The sequence below is a fragment of the Aspergillus thermomutatus genome, assembly GCF_002237265.1.
Source record: "Aspergillus thermomutatus strain HMR AF 39 chromosome Unknown NODE_174, whole genome shotgun sequence".
In the NCBI taxonomy this organism is placed as follows: domain Eukaryota; kingdom Fungi; phylum Ascomycota; class Eurotiomycetes; order Eurotiales; family Aspergillaceae; genus Aspergillus; species Aspergillus thermomutatus.
The window spans coordinates 46084-65367 of NW_020798223.1; the positions used below are offsets into that span (position 1 = coordinate 46084).

At 49.4% G+C, this 19284-nt stretch overlaps 5 protein-coding genes across 5 annotated transcripts; 3 read left to right on the forward strand and 2 right to left on the reverse strand.

The window, feature by feature from the left end:
• Positions 1-665: 665 nt before the first annotated feature.
• On the reverse strand, positions 666-1996 carry CDV56_105504 (uncharacterized protein; the record flags this gene model as incomplete). Its single annotated transcript, XM_026759123.1, has 2 exons — positions 666-1818; positions 1914-1996. 2 exons carry the CDS (start codon positions 1994-1996, stop codon positions 666-668), a joined length of 1236 nt encoding a protein of 411 aa, XP_026612403.1.
• Positions 1997-7417: 5421 nt separating this feature from the next.
• On the forward strand, positions 7418-8845 carry CDV56_105998 (lactate 2-monooxygenase; the record flags this gene model as incomplete). Its single annotated transcript, XM_026759617.1, has 4 exons — positions 7418-7626; positions 7708-7729; positions 7792-8434; positions 8508-8845. The coding sequence occupies 4 exons, from the start codon at positions 7418-7420 to the stop codon at positions 8843-8845; spliced, it is 1212 nt and encodes a 403-aa protein (XP_026612404.1).
• A 562-nt stretch (positions 8846-9407) lies between these two features.
• On the forward strand, positions 9408-13095 carry CDV56_106122 (lipase family protein; the record flags this gene model as incomplete). The annotated part of the gene is made up of 2 exons (XM_026759741.1): positions 9408-9773; positions 9832-13095. The coding sequence occupies 2 exons, from the start codon at positions 9408-9410 to the stop codon at positions 13093-13095; spliced, it is 3630 nt and encodes a 1209-aa protein (XP_026612405.1).
• Positions 13096-13730: 635 nt separating this feature from the next.
• Positions 13731-14096, reverse strand: CDV56_106405 (uncharacterized protein; the record flags this gene model as incomplete). Its single annotated transcript, XM_026760024.1, has 2 exons — positions 13731-13916; positions 13983-14096. The coding sequence occupies 2 exons, from the start codon at positions 14094-14096 to the stop codon at positions 13731-13733; spliced, it is 300 nt and encodes a 99-aa protein (XP_026612406.1).
• A 275-nt stretch (positions 14097-14371) lies between these two features.
• On the forward strand, positions 14372-18252 carry CDV56_106446 (DNA repair ATPase SMC5; the record flags this gene model as incomplete). The annotated part of the gene is made up of 6 exons (XM_026760065.1): positions 14372-14848; positions 14915-15826; positions 15876-16766; positions 16820-16892; positions 16956-17083; positions 17155-18252. The coding sequence occupies 6 exons, from the start codon at positions 14372-14374 to the stop codon at positions 18250-18252; spliced, it is 3579 nt and encodes a 1192-aa protein (XP_026612407.1).
• Positions 18253-19284: the final 1032 nt, after the last annotated feature.

Consider the following 19284-nt stretch of genomic DNA (forward strand, 5'->3'; position numbering starts at 1 on the left):
GTCGGGATAGGGAACGGCGTTGGGATGCGGTAGATGACAGGATTGAGACTGGATGGATTAAGGGTCGATTGTCTACCGACTCTGAACACAAATGGAATTCGTATCTTAATTCGGAGAGATATGTCGGAGCGTGAACCGCCGAGATTCACTCATACATAGGCGGCTGGTTCAAGTTGGGTTACAGCTGTTGCATGCCAGGAAGATGCTGCACGATCCAGGTAAATTGTAGTTTGATTTGTATCTGTAGTGTAACTATTTGGTGATGTCGATTATGCGATATTCTATTCATCTGTAACAGAGCAACCTTGTGTATTCCACGCCAATAATGCAAATACAAAGAAATCTCAACTCTCACCATAGATTACCGATGTCTCATGAAGACAAAGGCAGATACGAGAACAATGAGATAAAACGTAGCGGGCTGGTATGACGCAAATGAAGACTGGCAAGGAAGGCAAAAGTGTTATCATACATAGTCAGGGTATCCGAGAACTGATAGACATGACACCCCTCTCTTGAATCTCATTCAGGTCGTCAGAGAAGAGGAACTGTATGAGAGTATAGCTGTGCTGCTTCGGAGTCTAGCCACTGTGTCACAGGGATTTCAGCTTCAGATTCAGAGGTTTGATGAATGTGGATGGTGGCGGCAGCAAATGGAAAGGACATCACGATTCCTCCTTTAGTCCACAAATGTCGGTCCCCAGAATCATGTCCACCATGTACCAGAAGCGCCAATAAGCGTTAGATTTATCATAATCGAAGGTTCCATCTTCCCGTAGCTGAGGTCCATCTCCAACAATATCACCAGTAAACCAACTGAGGATAGGGATCGATCGTAATACACGCTCTGTCACGGTTGGCTGCGGCGGAAGCGCTTCTGCGATAGGGCGTAGTTTGGTTCGACGAACTGTGGGGATGTGTGTCATGAATTCGGACTCTGGTTTTGGTTCCTTGACGACATTGCGTTGCTGAAGGGCAGGCGGTTGCTCGACTCCCGTGGCGGTGGCAGAGCTTGCAGTGCTTGTCGATATTTGCGACTCCTCTTCTTCGTGAAATTCGGCTACACCTGACAGATTGTTCATGGCAAACGATCGCGGTAAGGTGGCTGCACGATCTTTATCCTGCGTCTGGAGAAATGTAGTAGAATGAGAGGTGGTCAAGGTGCGCGGTGCTTTCGACTTGAACTGGACGGCTTTTGACGAGTCCACAGGAATCGGTACATCGTCCGCAGGTCCCGAGCCATGATAGAGTTCACAAAAGACCAGATGCCCATCGATCTCCTGGGGGGAGTAGAAGCATGCGCGATCCGCAGCGATAGTCGAGTCAAACGTCACCTTGATCCAGTGGAAACCTCCAGCATAGCGTTTGGATTTGCGGTTCGCATCCGCAGACAGATTGGGCCGGATGACCACGTCGCCACCACTAAGCAATTGTGCGAAGCCACTCGCCGAGTTGGGATCGCTGCGAGGATAGTCCTCACAGATCAAGCCTCGAGAGATCTTCTCATACTTATCGATGACCTTCCACTCACAATCCTTGCTTCTGTAACCGTAAAGTATGCACTCGGTGGCGATTTTCTCGGTCTGTTTTCGTGGGTTGTCAAGGCTGGAGGAGGATGAGGACTTGGGCAGGGTATTGCGACTCTTCTCCTCCTCTTGTTGTTGGGCGAACAGCCGCCCGAACTCTGCTACGTTGGGATTTTCGCGCTTGGCTGGTGTGCCAGTACGTGTACGCGAACGCGCTTGCTCGTAGCGAGCATTTCTTCTCTTGCCAAAGGGGCCGCTTTCTTCAGGTGGTCGTCGTGGGTTGCGGGCTTCACTATTAGAATCAGAGTCCATGTTAGTTACCCAAACCAGAGCGTCAAGGTCCTAAATTGCGAGAAAATAATAGGTTTAGAAAATGATAGAACTAACTCTTTGTATACATAGCCCCAGGGCAAAAGATTCCCCTTGTCATCTTTAGCGCGCTCCTCCGGAGGCACAAAATGGTACTCCATGGCGAAGGGCGGCGGCGGCGCAAAGCTCTGACGCAGAACAAAGAAGAATGTTGGTCTTAGAGTGGCGATCCCGGAGGTCGAGGAGCATAAGGGAGTAAAGGAAGCAGAGTCCTGTCTTTGGCTTGATATTTGTACGTTGTCTATAGCAACACAAGGAGATTTTCGTTGAGATGGATGGAGCTCTATCAAATATTTGGTTCTTGCAATAAACAGTGCGTTAGCCCGGATACGGTCACGTGATTGCGTCATATCCAAGTACACCTACGGAGTATGGAAGGCTCAACTCTTCTTATTCACCGCCCAATTTCGGCTCCTCGGTATAGAGTCTCACATAGGAAACTGATCGGATGGATGCTGGCAAGCCCAAATATAGGTGATCATTGCAGAAAAGGGTTCATGTGTACGCCGCACACTCATACGGCTCTGACCGATCTACATAACTACACGCAGTAAAGCATTCAAGTATTTGAACTGCAACCTGACTTGCCATGCTCTAGTCCTGCTTCAAGAATGTAATATGTCCAATATCACCCTCCAATCCACATACATCACCAAACTCCCCTACTTCCCGTCTCCGTCGCCGTACATAATCGACAAATTCCTCTAATGGGCAAGAAAACCCTGGTCCTGACTTGCAGTATGGTAAAGGCATAGGTTTGTCATTGATGATGACTCGTAGGAATATCTCGTCGGGAGAATCCTGATTATTCGTGATTGATGACTGGCATGCCATTCGTTCGATGACAATTCTGCCTCCCATAGGCATCACCGATGAAGTACGCCAGGTACGGTCCTCGGCAACATGTGTGACTGGCAAGTAAGGATCGTATTTTGAGTCTTGCAAGATTTCCAGAGAGGTGATGAAAGGCGCCATATCTCCGTCATGAACACTATAGGCGAAAATTAGTATAGTTCCTTTCTCAAAATGAATTTTTTTGACGTCTGAAGAAGCACGGGTCGATTCTTCACCATCAGGGCTACCCACAAGCTGAAAAACATGGTGCCAGCCCCAGGACCAGCACGCAGTAGGGCTGTCGTGGCATTGAGCCAGAGCCAACCCATCGCACCAGCATAAGGATTGCCAGGGCCCGCACGATAGTAATGAATCACGTCGCGGGTGTACGCGAAATATTCCCACTCCTTTTGAGTGAATACACTGCACCAGGGACTGGATCCTCGTACGAGAGTCTCAAACCCACACATCTCCTGCATGCTCCAGACCTCCGGATTGGTCAACGGTCCAATCTCCTGGTTCTCTTCCTTGAAGAGGAGTCGCGCTGCTATATCGGGAACATATGTATTTTGGAATTGCGCCAGCATGGTGTAGCCGTTGTCATGGCCGTTCTCGGCGTCTTCAATATACCTTCGGCACGTATCCCCCGGCGTGAGGGTATCCGCACGTCGGTCGAATGTCTCGGGGATAACCTCCAGAATGGCTTTATCACTCTTCTCCCAGTCCAGACCGAAGAGACCGGACGCAAAGTACGCTGCTGTGTCAATGACGCGCTGTGAGTCGCTCGCCCAGATCCGCGTCTTCCGGCCAGGCTGTAGTAGATGCTCATACCGGGTTAGGAAGCGAACACCAGTCGTGAAAGCTTGCAGGGTGCCTGCGTACGGACCGGTTCTGGTCAATTGGTCAAAGTCCTTCCATGGCTCATCGGTGAAGTAGGTCCAGTTGTTCAGGAACGACAATGAGCCGTTCAGAACAACGTTCGCCTCTCTGATTCTGTTGAGAAGTGAGAGATGGCCTGCAGTCACCGACGGTTAGATTTATCCTTGCTAGCATTGACGCCCTCTCAAGGACATTAGTATCATTGACGAGCAGTGACATACGAGCTCCGGCATTTTTTGTCGGATATCGCTCTGCATGGCGTGACATCTGAGCATCAATTAGAATTTGGAGCCAGAACCATGCAAAAGAGCAAAAATCAGAAGAGGCTATACCATATGGAGCTGGTTTACAACGCACCCCTCTGGAGGGTCAATGCTCTGCGACTCGGCAGGTCCATCGAGTTTCTCAACCCAAGGTCCATATCCACCGAGATGATAGAAAAGGCTCCAGTCCCTGTGTGAGCCCTTAGAGGCACCGGAGGTAGAAGGATGTATGCAAGTATTCCAGCTTGGGTAATATGGTGATTGGGAAATACACAAGTGGTTCTTGGGATATATGAGTGGTGAACCATGGCTGTAATATAGGATGCCCGTGAAGGCAGCCACAAAGGGAAAAATTATCGTCCACAATGGACGAACATTAAACATATTATTTAGGAGGTAATCTCTGTAAAGGTTTGAGGCATCAGAAGTCGGATAAGAACACTCGAAAGGATGAAAGAAGACGGCGAAGGTCAAAAAATGCGCATAAACATTGACTTGCCAAGACAGGTCATACCAGATGTGGTGGAGCACAAGACTCGAGTATAGATCGCAGAGATGTCAGACATTGCTCGAACAACAGATTACCGAAATTTGTTGACCATACCGTTTAGCTATCTAGTCGAATTGGATCTCGAAAGCTACATTGGAAAGCAGATTTACGGCCAAAGCGTGAAATAACATCGTCAAGTTGAAAACGCTGCTGGGACGAGATGCCTGTTGCCCTATAATCTAATTTTGTCTAATTTCGTCTAAGATACTCATTCAAAACCTCATATAGCGTATCGGAACCGAGGGCTTTTATCACCTAGCTCCTCAATTTCCTCCTCTGTCATGCCTGCAACCTTCTCGTCCTCAAGACCATTGGCTCTGCGGTTATTCTCATGTTGGTAATAAAGCCACATGAGAGCATACACAATGCCTGCAAACCCGACCAGAGATAGCGTCACGGCATTGCCGCGCACATAACGGGGTGCCTCTGTTGTCCTATACAAGAAGGGCGACATCACCCCGCTGACATTGCCAAAAGTAAGCTGCATACCTGTCGCCAGCGTTCTCTTGCCGTAACGCGGAAGGGTAGTTGGTAACCATGCGAGCGGTAAACCAACTGTCACATACAATCCTAGGGCAATGAGCAGCGCTCCAAAGTAGTGCACGCCGGAAGAGGCATCGGAGATGAGGATCCCGTAGCCGACCATAGAGATGACGCTGAAAATGCAGATGAACAATGCGCGACGCTGGAGTCGATCGCTGAGCCACGCAACAGCAAGGTATACCAGTGCGCCTAAGGCATAGCAAGGAATGGTAAGCGCCTGAACTTCCGGAGTGGACCACGACCCCATCCCCTTGATGATCGTTGGAAGGAAAGTGCTGTAGCCGTAAAGCATAGTATCGACGCCAAATTGGCCGATGCTAAAAGCGTAGATCTTCCAATCCAGAAACCCTTCTTTGACATCTGCCCAGTGAAACTTCTGTGCCGACGCAGTCTGTCCGACATAGCGACTGCGGCGGCGGATAATAAGCGCTCTTTCCTCTTCGTTGAGATAATAGGCTGTGTCGGGTTCGTCTGCGAGAACGAACCAAGTTGCCACACCCAGGATGACAGTCGGGATACCTTCAAGTATCATAATCCATCTCCAACCCCTCAGCCCGCTAACGCCATCCATATAACCGATGCCGTATGCTAGAAGACCGCCAAAGGCTCCCGCAATGGCTGCGCTGCTGAAGAGGTACCCTGTCCGTAGAGCGAGTTCACGTTTTCCGTAGAAGAGCGTGAGATATGTCATAAGACCAGGAAAGAGCCCAGCTTCCACCACACCTACAAAAATCAGCCTTGGCATTGAGGCAGCCTTGTAGCAGTCGAGGTTCTATACTAACCTAGAAGAAGTCGACAGGCAATCAAACCACCGTAGCTTTGAGTGATGCCGGTCAGCGTCGCAATCACACCCCAAATAATGGCAATGGACGCGATATAGCGTGATGGCCTCAGCTTCTTGATGACCAGATTAGACGGTACCTCGAACAGCTATCAACACCACATGATTAGCCACTGGTGGATCAATCCCTGTTGTGGCAAGGATCAAATCATACACAATATGTCACGAAGAGAATAGACACCGCAACCTGGTACTGATTTCCTACCAGGCCCAGGTCCTCTTCCAATCCATATAGGCGAGCATTGCCTATGTTGACTGGTTCAAAAGTCAGTGCATTGATGAGACAGACAAGGTGAGATCCGAAGCCTACCCCTGTCAAGAAAGCTGAACAGATAGAGAAGAACAACGAAAGGCAGGATGTAAAAGTCGATTTTGCGAATCAGAAGCCTTTCCCTCTCCTCATCGAGGATTGAGTTCTCTGATACGCTCTCATTGACCCCAGCCGGCGGTGACTCCACGTCCGCCTTTGATGCCTGTTCATGCACCATTTTGTTGGATCACTTATGGAGCGTCAAATTTCAAGTATAGAGTATCTATATCCTGTAATATATATGGAGGATTACCCTCCCTGTAGAATTGGGTCTGTTAGTGAATTGATGCCTCTAAATGGAAGACAACGGGTATCGCCAGACTATTGTTTACGCAATTGACATAGAAAGGTCCCAAAAGCAGAATTAAGAGTGTGCGTAAGAAATATAAGGGCAGAAGAAATGGCGAAAAAGTCGATGAATGTGTGTCACAGTGGCTAAATGCCAAGATTCCAGACTGATGGGGTTCACGATGCTTATCTATCAGTGACTTTAGAGTTTTGTTTGAGATTTATCTACCCTTACAGTGGCTACTCGATTTTCTAACTAGGGTACAGTGTCGATTGACGATGCAATTTTTCTTTCTCAATAATAAAAAGCACATATCTTGCTGCTATCAATTGGATCAAAGTCATTCTGGGTGATCGCAATATGAGATCATCCCCATGATCTTCGGAGATCTACGTTGGGAGATCAGTGAGGAAACAGATCAGTGAGGAAACAGATCAGTGCGCCCCCGTGTGCCTCACCGACTCTACCATCAATGCCGCGATGAGAGTCAATGCCATGATGGCCATCAACAGTCTAGTGGTGAGTTTGGTGACAGCCTTAAAAGTCTTCAGTCACAGTATCGGAGCATCTGCTACGTTATAATTATCGAACAATGGCTCTGTCTCACACTGTGAAGTCCTGCGAGTATTATGAATCTGGGTTCTGCAGGACTGGGGGAGATAGAGTTCGTAGATTAAGCTGAGTATTGATCAGCTATCATCCTTTGACCTGTAGACATATCATTCTTTTATTTTCAATAGTCGCATGCAGATGATGCTTTGTTTTTCGAGTCTAGCCTTCAACCAAGAACCCAAGAGCCAAGGGACGGCATTGAGCAACTGATGCCTCAGGCAGAACACCCCAGATCTCCGCATATCCAAGCCGAGGCATAATCTCGCTTACGTGGGGGTAATTAAGCGATGACTTGACATCATACCAGATAGAAGCTCGATAATAATGTCTATCCCTGACCCTTGCTTTGTTTCTGTCTCTACAATCATCTAAAGTGTCCTTGGACATCAATCGCGCCCAAAATGCCCGAAAACTACGGAGAGTTTCAGACAGAGATCTATGGCCGTGGAGCTATGATGGGCATGAGGCCCAATGTCACCACCGACCCTCGCCTGCTTGAAGAACAGGCACGCAAGGCCTTGGGAGAGCGATCATTCAACTATGTCGCTGGCGGAGCGGGCGAGAAAGCCACCATGGATGCCAATCGGCTGGCATTCCGTCAATGGAAGCTGTAAGCTTATGCATTCTACTACAACTGATTTGCAACGTAAACGAATTTGAACTAATGCGCAGAAATAATGGTCACTTGTAGAGTACCTAGAATGATGAAGCCGGTTCGTTCCATGCAGTAGCTACTGTGAATGCACCTGTTGGTAACTGATGATACGCTTTCTAGACGGATAACCAGGATTTGTCTGTAAATCTCTTCGGTCAGGAGTATCCGACCCCCATACTCATGGCCCCAGTGGGGGTTCAAAGTCTCTTCCACGACGACAAGGAGACGGGTGTGGCTGAAGTATGTGCTGAGGTCGGAGTACCATACATCCTCAGCACAGCCAGTAGCAGCACTATTGAAGAAGTTGCCGAGGCGAACGGAGATGGGAAAAGATGGTACCAGCTCTACTGGCCTCAGGACGATGATGTGACTATGTCATTGCTCAAGCGTGCGAAAGAGAACGGATTCTCTGTTCTTGTGGTCACACTAGACACTTGGTCCCTTGCATGGCGACCTGCGGATCTAGACAACGCCTATGTGCCTTTCATTAAAGGTGTCGGCAATCAGATCGGCTTCAGTGATCCAGTCTTTCGCGCCAAGTTCGAAAAGGAATCGGGCTCCAAGGTCGAAGAGGATATCCTCGGGGCATCCCGCGCATGGATCGGGGACGTTTTCTCGGGCAGACCTCACACCTGGGAAAAAATTGCTTTCCTGCGGCAGAATTGGGACGGTCCAATTGTCCTCAAAGGCATCCAACATGTGGAAGACGCAAAGCTTGCCTTGAAGGCGGGGTGCGATGGCATCATTGTTTCCAACCATGGAGGTGAGTTGACCCCATCGAAAAGGAGAAGCGAAATTTTCGACATGCTTGCTTTACTCTTTCTGACATTGCACAGGTCGGCAAGTCGATGGCGCTATCGGCTCATTGGACGTGCTCCCTGGAATTGTGGACGCAGTAGGTGACAAGATGACCGTTCTGTTTGATTCCGGCATTCGGACCGGCGTAGACATCATCAAGGCTCTCTGTCTAGGGGCCAAGGCAGTTCTAGTAAGCCGTCCGGTAATCTATGGCCTGGCTGTGGACGGGAAGCAAGGAGCAAAGCAGGTGATGAGAGGGCTCCTGGCCGACCTGTGGCAAAGCATGGGATTGGCCGGTATTTGCGGGATTTCCGAGTGCAACAGGGATAAAGTCAGGAAAGTTCAGTATCCCGGGGACCTGAAGGCGATGATGTGATATCGGGAAGCTATGCTATTGGCCTCTAGTTGTAGATATTGGATATGCATGTGTCGTGGACATCGTTCGAGACTGTGCACATACCGAACATTTTCATATCTGTCATAGCGTTAGAAAAGAATGAATTACTATTCGCGATTTCAGATACTTCGCATGACATAGACAATTAGATAGGGGTGGGATTGTAATGATGAACTGTCACCACCTACTTCCTGAGTTTTGAGTTGACGGCCTCCGACCCGCGCTCTCTTGTTGGGAAAAAGACGGAATCACATGTCATCCGCCGGCGCATCTCAACGAATCAACCTCCAAACGCGAGATACACTGGCCGTTGACTCGTTGCTTCCCACCGATCTACGCGTTGGGCGTTTTGTCTCCAGGGACAGGCTCTTTTGAGTTTCTGACGCAACTTCTGAGTATCTACCGGCTTGGCAACATGCGTTCATGTCTTATGTCAACCCTGGTTGAATGTCGCATTACGTCGCGAGGCTGCCATGATCTTGACACGCCTTTACAATAGATGAATGCACATTAGACCCATGTGTCTACCCTATGGCTCGGAATGTCACGTTTGCTCGGTTTTGGATCATTTTTCGGCGAGCAAGTTGAAGTTGAAGGCGATATTGAGCAGGCTTTGAATCGTGATGATGGCGCAAGTCATGTGCCAGCTACTTCAGGGGCTACTCTACTCCCACGGCCAGTTGCCTCTGCTTTGTCAATCTTGACTCAATCGACCTCATTGTCTCTGAAGTTGGGGAGTTTTTTCGGCGGCATTGCCCTTGAAGGAGCGCGAGTCACGACGCTGACAGGATTGGAACTCAGTAGAGCAGTCATTGAGGGGATTCTTACAAGAGCCGGGCGGGATATTGCTCTTCGAAGCAGTGGAGAGCGCGGGAAAGTGGAGGCGGAGTCGTTACTCGAACGAAGTGTATGCTGAATTATGCTTTTTGCTTTCTACCCGTTCATCAAGCTGATATCGGATCCAGTTGGCTGCCCTGCACACCACAGTCACCTCGGCCTCGTTCTTTGCAGCCGTAACTTTCCATTTCTCGTCAACAACACTTTCCTCTGCTGCACATGTGTCTCAGGCCCTTTTGTCTACTCTTGATGCAATCCTTGGCTCGACTGAATCTTCGAGAGCCATTGCGGCTATCATAACGCTTATTCGACGGGAGTTCAGAAGTCCCAATGCTGAAATCGGTACCGACAATATCGGTGTCGGCGACCTTCTCGTCGGAACTGTCGGCTTTGCGATGCTTCAAAGATGGGGGCGGAAAAGCACTGAAAGGCATATGCGCCTCAACGGCGGTCATGAGACTGTTTGGGATGTTGTGATCTTAGACAATGGCGCAAGGGCCGACGTCATTGGCACTCATCCAATCGAGCCCGCAGGAAATTCTCGGAGCGCGTTAGGTTCTGCGACTAGACGATCATCTTTCATATCGCCCGGCAACGAGGAGGAAAATTTCGATGCTGTGCAGCGGCCATCGAGTGTGGTCGAACATTCTGAGGTGCCCCAAATGTTGCTTCCAGCTAGCGATCAACAAGTCTCTGACGAAGACATTCGCCTACACATAATGAGGCAACTTCCGCGGGGTTGTCGTGCTTCAATCAAATCCGATGTGGTCACCACGCGGACCATAACTGTCGATATCTATGATGACGACAATGCCGAAATTGCTGCTCCTCCCGGGATGATGATGGTTGAGGAAAGATTTCACAATGACCGATCGGATGAAAACGGCGGTCTTTCTACTATGCACCAACTACCCAAGCACACTGTTGTCTTCAGGACTGCTTTCAATAAGATACAAAATGCGGATGTCAGGCCGTCTCACAGGCCTGAAACCCCCAATTCGCGAGGGCCCGGGAATGCGATCGATACGAAAAGACTTCCTGCATTACCAGCCACCTTGCTAGATGTCAAGACGCCAATGGATAACGAAAATGATGATACAACCAGTCCCCATGCCCGAATTCGCAACAGCGAAGGGTTATCCATTGACCAGCCTTCAACGACGAGACACATAAAGAGTCTTATTGAACATGACAATCCCCATAATCGGGTCGCACCAGGATTGACTTCAACATGTTGCTCTTCGGAAGGAACAGCAAGGGATGTCAAGTCGGGTGCTGCAAAACAATCCCGTGAAGTTTCCAGCAGTGGTTCTGTGAACGAACAAAGCACAGGATCTAAAGGTGCCTTCGGGAAAGGTTCGCTGACAAAATTGGCGCAGAAGGTAAAACCAGCTAGTGCCGGGAGAGACGAGGCTGGCAAACGAGCAGCACAACGATCCTCTCTCGATAAGTCGAGTGCCCAGCCGGTCTCAAAGATTGCGACCCAGCGCAACAAGATGCAGAAAGGGCTTCTTGGTGACAAGAAATCCGCCCGCTATGACACGTCCACAAGGCCAACTTTTGAGGAAAGAGCAATCAAGACGACAGGATCTCCCGCTGATAAAACATCGTTGCCGGTCGCAAACAGAGGCGTGCCGAGATCACCCTTACATGACCTACGATTGCGAACCTCTCCCACTCAGACACGTCGAGCAAAAACACCGAACAAGCCCCAAAGTGATGCGCAGACTGATTATTTCACTGTGCATGAATTGAACCAGGAGTCTTTCATCAGCCAATCAGACTCATACACTCTCCGATCCACAGGAACACGGCCAAACTCACCAGCCGCTACAAGAACCCATGTGCGCAGTAGCAGCTCCTTGTCATTGACGCGATCCGAGACAGACATGGCTGTGTCTCTCGGTGGAGATGGCCGCCCAACTTCCTCGGGTTGGCAGCAGAGGACTACCTCGTTCGCACCCAGTATATACTCCTTAGCAACAGCGGGCTCGGAGACGTCACTCATACTTGCCCATCGTGCACGAAAGAGCGCATACGACGACGTAGAGACTATCAGATCGCTGAATCGAGACGGCATAATCCCCGGTATATTCCCCGAGCAACATTTTGTGCAGAACATCAGACGCTTTTGCCGATTCTCCTCGGCCTCATATGGGTCGAACGCTTTGAAAGTGATGGGTGTGACGAGGCCAACCAAGGCTGTCCCTCATCGGGAAACCGACAGCCAGGAACACTCTGATTTTTCGGACCACGCGGGACTACCAGCGTCAACGATCCTCTTGTCTTCTTTCGTTGATCCGGCGGGAGGAACCAATGCCGCGGGCGAGACTGACAGCGGTTTCCCTTTGGTTCATTATGTATGTCTGGACCATGCTTCAAAGGCTGTTGTTCTGACTCTCAGAGGGACGTGGGGATTTGAAGACATTCTTACAGATATGACTTGCGACTATGATGACCTCGTATGGCAAGGGAGAAGCTGGAAAGTTCACAAGGGTATGCACGCATCGGCAAAGCGCCTTCTGATGGGAGGTGGCGGAAGAGTTATGATCACCATCAGGGCCGCTCTTGAAGAGTTTCCAGATTACGGCGTAGTGTTGTGCGGCCATTCCCTAGGGGGTGGTGTTGCCGCACTTCTAGCCACTATGATTTCGGAACCTTACAGCGAACAATCCGGAACCTCATTTGTAACCGCTACACCTCGGTCTGCCGCGCGGCGGATGCTCCAGGGGGACAATGACGATGAAGCTGAAGAGAGCCGTCTTCCCTTCTATCTCCCCACTGGACGTCCAATCCATGTCTATGCGTACGGTCCCCCGTCTGCTATGTCCCCATTCCTACGCCGTGCAACTCGTGGCTTAATAACGACGATCGTCAACGGCCAAGATGTGGTACCAAGTCTTTCTTTAGGCATCTTGCACGATATGCACACTGTATCTGTCGCGTTCAAGAGTGACACTACTGGGGCCAAGTCGCATGTGCGATACCGAGTTTGGGAAGGTCTGAGGCAGAGCATTGTTAACAAATTTTATGTCAACGAAGCGCCCATGCTTCTGCACGCTGGCGATGGCGTTGGGGAAGACGCCTGGGCGTGGAAAACATTGAAGGCGCTTCGAGAAGAGATGTGTGCCCCCAAGCTGCTGCCTCCTGGAGAGGTCTTTGTGGTAGAGACGATGCGTGTTCTTCAACGTAATGCTTTTACGTCTGACTTTGGTGGGGACGGCTACCCAAGGCTTGGTCGGCCTGCAACGAGGGTCCAATTGAAGTTTATCCGAGACGTCGAGTCTCTTTTTGGAGAGTTGAGATTTGGGCCAGGAATGTTCAGCGATCACAACCCAGCAAGATATGAGGCCAGTCTGGCGGCGCTTGCACAAGGTATCCTAGACGATTAATCCGCTTACCAACCAGTGCAGTGAGCATATTTCTGATGATTATTGTGCTGTTCTCATGGTTTCCGGGATGTCATTCGTTGATAAAAGACCACGATATGAGGTGTTATGTATAAATTGGCTTTGACTCCATACCCCTGAGATATACCCATTTCCTAGCCCCAGAATTCAATTGATATGCTCTGACTGCCAAATCTCATATAGAATTCCATGCACACTGGCTCCGCTGTCTGTGAGCGTGGATCGTAAATTTTACCACTAAATCGTCTCCTTGGCTGGGGTGGAGGACATCCAAACGTATACCTCGCGAGACTATAGCTTGTACCTGCTGAAGGACTGAGTCCTGGCTTCAAAAAGCTCCGTTACGGAGCAGCCTCTTTTCATCCTCTTAGTAGAAGCCATGGAATCACAGATTGGACGGTCGCTCCGCAGTTCAGCTAAACCCGGTCTTGGCATAGCCGAAATATTGCTGTGAAGCTTTTCCGGTAGCTTGGTTGCATAGCCTGATCGACCCAGCGCTCGGCGGCTGCGATTGAACCCGAGCAGCAGCTGAGCCCGCGATATGCTTCTAGACAGATAGCAACCAGGAAAGGAAGACCATGGTCATTTTAGTCCTCATTGATCACAATGTATGCTTTTCACCGTCCATTATGGGGCGTCTCCTTTTTCTCGCCGAGACCCTTCTGTGCCCTCTCCTGAATTCTTTTCTCGAGGTCGTCGATTTGTCTCTCAACAAGTTCCTTCTTAGACATCAGGCTCTGTCGCATGGCCCGTAGTGACGCAATTCGCTCGTCAATCGTAGCTTCTTGAGATTTCTGGGCCGTCTATCTCACGCAGAACAAGTCTGTCAGATCGACACACTCTTTTGCCATGGGTGAGAGGGATCATACCTGAGCAACCTCTTGTTCGGTCTTGACGCCGGCGCCGTAAAGTGTTCCTGCGATGGTAATTGACGTAACTGCAGCAGCCAAGACAAGCTTCGGTACATTTTGAGGAGCAGGCATGATGACGGATATTCTTATTCTATTCGTTGATAATCTTTCTAGCCTAAGGTAGCAAGTATGATGTTGATAGGGTGATCTGCACCGAGAGAACATTTGTGGAATTGCCTCTTTCTACCGCCTGCTCATTGTGGAAATAGATTGATTAGCCTCATCGGGAGTCGCGTCGCGTCATCCGCGCAGGAACTCCAAACGATCCGTATCAGGATGTCGAAAGAGGCAACGCCCTTCTGTCAGGTACGCTGACTTTCACAAGGACTCCGCGCGTATCTGCCAATATGCCATCTCTGAGCACGGTTCCCCGCCGTCGGCAGCGGTCGGAAGACAACGAAGATGATGATGAAACGTCGACCAACTCGTCAAGAGACCCCACGCCTGTGTCACGAAATTTGGGCAACGGCAAGCGCCGTCGGCTACCTATTCAGGATGGCGCAGATGAGGAAGAAGACGACGGTGAAGATAGTAACGAAGGCAGTGATGAAGGTACGGAGCAAACCACTCCTGAGCTTACTCAGGCTGGTCCCGGACCTGCACAAACCTCCAATTCGCAAACAAGGTCTTTAGCCAACGGTGAGGTGGATGAGGATGGCTACAAGCCCGGCGCTATTGTGCGCATTAAAGTCACCGATTTCGTGACCTACACGTCTGCGGAGTTTTTCCCTGGGCCGAAACTTAACATGGTGATTGGCCCGAATGGAACAGGAAAAAGCACACTTGTCTGTGCAATTTGTCTGGGCTTGGGATGGGGCCCGCAGGTACGGGCGATGTTCATCTTGAGACACTACGACAAAATTGCTGACAGGTTCCACGCCGATCTATAGCACTTAGGACGCGCGAAAGATCCGGGCGAGTTCGTCAAACATGGTTGCAGAGAGGCCAGCATTGAGATTGAACTGGCTGGGGGGCCACAACTCCGCAAAAATCCGGTTATCGGTCGGATAATCAAACGCGAAGGCAACAAGAGCTCGTTCACGATCAACGGGAAGCAAGCTTCTCTCGCACAGGTTAAAAAACTGGCTCAGTCCTTCGCCATTCAGATCGACAACTTGTGTCAATTCTTGCCGCAAGACAAAGTCAGCGAGTTTGCTGCCCTGACCCCTGTGGAACTGCTTAACTCAACGCAGAGGGCCGCTGCGGGACCAGAGATGATCGAGTGGCATGAGAGTCTGAAGAAGCTTCGAGCTGAACAAAAGAAGTTGCAGTTGGATAACAAGAGTGACAAAGATTTGCTAGCAAACCTCGAAAACAGACAGGAGATGCAGCGAGTGGACGTTGAGCGAATGCGGCAACGAGCCCAGATCAAGAGGAAGATCGAGATGTTAGAGCATCTCCGTCCGGTTGTTCAATACAGAGACGGCCTCAAGGACTTGAAGCAGAAGAAGAAAGAGAAGGCAAAACTCCAAAAAGAGCTCGAGGACTTGAAGGCTGAACTAGAACCCGCTCTGAGAGCCGTCAATGCAAAGCAGAATTATTGCTCTCAGCTGGAAGAAGTGGTCAAGTACAAGAAGCGCTGCTTTGAGCAAGCAGACCGCGCCGCCACAGAGATCGTGAAGAAAATTGAACAATTTGACGATGCGCTGAAGGATTTCAACAACCAGATTGAGGCTGAGAAAAAGAGTGGCCAGAGTTACAGGCAAGAAGCGACCAAGATCCAGCAGACAATCAACAGGCTCAATCGCGAGTTGAACGACGAACCGGCTGAGTTTGATATCGGCTGGTATAATGAGAGGATTGTGGGTGCCCTTACGACGTGATCAGAACGCATGCTGACTGTCTCCGCAGAAAGAAAAGCGCCTGGCAACCAGAGAGCTTGAGGGAAAAGCGAATGAAATCCAGCAAGCTCGACTGCCCCTTGTTGAAGAGCTCAAGTCGAAGAACGATCAGATCAGACGAGCAGAACAACAGTTGCACAGTCTCGCCTCCCAATCAGGGCAGCAAGAAGCCAAGCTTCGTGGAGCGTCACAGCATTCGTATCAAGCTTACAAGTGGTTGCAAGACAATCAGGATAAGTTTGAGAAGGAAGTTTTCGGGCCGCCAATCGTCACCTGCTCGGTCAAAGATCCCAAGTATGCTAACGCCGTTGAGTCGTTATTACAGCGCACGGATTTTACTGCCTTCACCACGCAGACTCGAAATGACTTTCGGACCCTGCAAAGAGCCCTGATCACCGAAATGAGGCTTCATGACATTAGTATCAGGACTTCAACGAAACCTCTAGAAAATTTTCGCCCGCCCGTCTCGGATGGAGAGCTTAGGTCCTTGGGTTTTGACGGATGGGCCAAGGACTTTCTCAGCGGTCCTGAGCCTGTGCTCGCCGTTCTATGCAGCGAAAATCGGTTGCATCAAACACCTATAAATTTACAGGGAATCTCGGACGAAACTTTCTCCAGATTGGAAAATGGGTCGATAAGCTCCTGGGTAGCTGGAAAGCAAAACTACCAGATTGTCCGGCGACGGGAGTATGGCCCCGGTGCGGTTTCAACCCGTGTGAGACAGGTTAGACCGGCGCAGATCTGGACCTCGCAAGCAGTGGATATTGTAGCGAAGCAAGAGATTGAGCGGAAAATTCTCTCCCTCAAGGACGAAGTAAGACAAGTAAAAGAAAAGATGGATTCAGAGCGAAGCCGACTGCACAGGATGGGTGAAGAAAAGAAGGAACTAGATCGCGAGAGGGTAAGTCAACGGCGGTCCTAGAACTCTTACGTTCGCTCACTCTTTCTACCCAGGCTACACTTGAAAAGGAGAAAGCCGAGAAACAGACAGCACTTATCAACTATAGGGCTATTCCTGAAAGGATTCGTAAGTCTGCGATCTTTCTCTTCGCTCGTCTGTCAATACTTCTCGTCTCACATCATGAAATAGGTCAGCAAGAAGCGAAGAAGAAAGATATCGAGAGACTCTTTGGAGAGATCAGAGTCAAAGTTATTGAAATTCGTGGTCGACAAGATCAAATTTCGATTCAAAAGGCCAAGGCAAATCTTGAATATGCGGTACGGCAGTCATTAGACCAGTTATCAAGTTATCATTACCATGCATTTTTGAAGACTGACCATACGCGCAGGATGCTGTTGAGAACCTTCGCACACTACAGGAGGAAGTCATTCAACTTAGCATACGTCGCATTGAGGGCCTTTCGGATTGCTCGACGTTGACAGAACGCAATCAACATCACAAGGAGAGGCTAGAGGAGAAGTATTCCGAGGTGAAAGCGGCAAATGAAGATGTTGCTGCTCAAACCGAAGCTGTGAAGAAGCTGCTCCCATTAGCAAACAGGGCCGCACAGGCCGTCAATGTTCAAGAGGACTTGCGTGAATTAATGCCCACACTGGCTGACCATACTTTGGTGCAGCTCGAAGCGGACATCGATTCGGAGAGAGCACATCTAGAACTCGTGCAAGGAGGCAACGTAAACGTGATCAAGGAATTCGAGGAGCGCGAAAAGCAGATCGAGAAATTGCGAAATAAACTATCCGAGTTCCAGAATCAGCTTGTGGAGTATGACCATGCCATCAGCGAAATTCGTGGTCAATGGGAGCCCAAATTAGAAGAGCTTGTGAAGAGCATCAGCGACGCTTTCTCAGACTCCTTCGCTCGCATTGGATGTGCCGGTCAAGTCACCTTGGATAAGGCAGAAGACGAGGAAGGCCCTGATGGCGAGCCGGGGGGCAGCAATTTCGATCAATGGTCAATCCAGATCCAAGTGAAATTTCGAGAGAACGAGAACTTATCCGTACTTGATTCTCATCGACAGTCGGGTGGAGAGAGAGCTGTCAGCACCATTTTCTACCTGATGGCCCTCCAGTCGCTATCGGCCTCACCATTCCGCGTCGTTGACGAGATCAACCAAGGTATGGACCCACGAAACGAACGTATGGTTCATGGACGCCTAGTCGATATCGCTTGCGCTCCCGCTCGCAATGGAGGTGGCGGCCAATACTTCCTCATCACTCCCAAACTGCTCAGCGGGTTGGTCTACAAACCAGGAATGAGAGTCCTCTGCATTTACAGTGGTGAGCATATGCCTAAGGATTACAATCTGCTCGATTTCAGCGAAGCCATCAAGCGCATGAAGGCTGTGAATGCCAAGAGTAAAGGCAAAGGAAGAGCTATCGAGGATGGTACTCTTAGGAGCAACGGCGATGTCGATGTCTACGCCTGATGAAGTATGTTGTGTTGTCTTTTGTCTGCGATTACCTCTTTCATTTTCTGCTGCATTTTTAGGATGTATATGATATCTGTATGGCGATATTGAGGGTATTTAGGTTACGGGTCTGAGAGCAGGGCAGGATGTGTCTGGTTGGAGATTTGGTTGGCTGTACAGATGTTCTTACACATATTCAACGATCAAAGAAGCTGCCGTCTATCTCTCAAGATGAAGATCCCGACTTTCCATGATGGGATACATAATTAATAACATATGTTTCAAATTATACATGACGTATGCACGAGGTAGACGAGCCAAATTTCAGTCATACTTTGGTCTATTTCTATCCTGAGGTATCTACCCTAGAATACCAAGGCGATTTCAAGGCACCAAGGCATTTAATCAACGCGGCTAGTATGTACCAGGATCAATCAGATGTACATAAAGGTTTTCATCTGTCTTTGGGGTCATGTCACGTCACATGTATCACACAAAGGAAATGACTCTAGGAAAATAAAACTGAACAGAGAGACATGATAACCATGCTCTTTATTCAGTGTCCGATGCTTCCCAGACCGAATACCCTAGCGACGCCTGGCCTTTATCATCATGAAAATAGTTTGGTTAGAAAAAAATATACACAGGAGAAGAGAAATGCATGATCATGTCCCAATCCCAGGACACCTATCCACAATGTAAGTGTAACAAAACACGCGCACGCATTAGGGTATCATCAAAGAGGAGATGCAGAGCAGAACTGTCGCTGGTTGGGGGGTTTGGTGGCAAGAGGGTTGAGTGTTTTTGTTCCTTTTTTTTTTTTTTTTTTTTTTTTTTTTTTTTTTTTTTTTTTTTGTTGTTTTTTTTTTGTTTTTTTTTTTTTCTGGTCTCATAGCCGGATTGTGCGGTGCTCGTGTTTGTGGCCATGGAGTTAAGACATGGGGGGGCCGTGGGCACACCCAGCACGCTACGGGCCTGTTGTTCTCTGGACGTTTACGAACTTCCATGGACGCAATTATGGTACGGCACGAGTGTATACCAGGTGTGGCG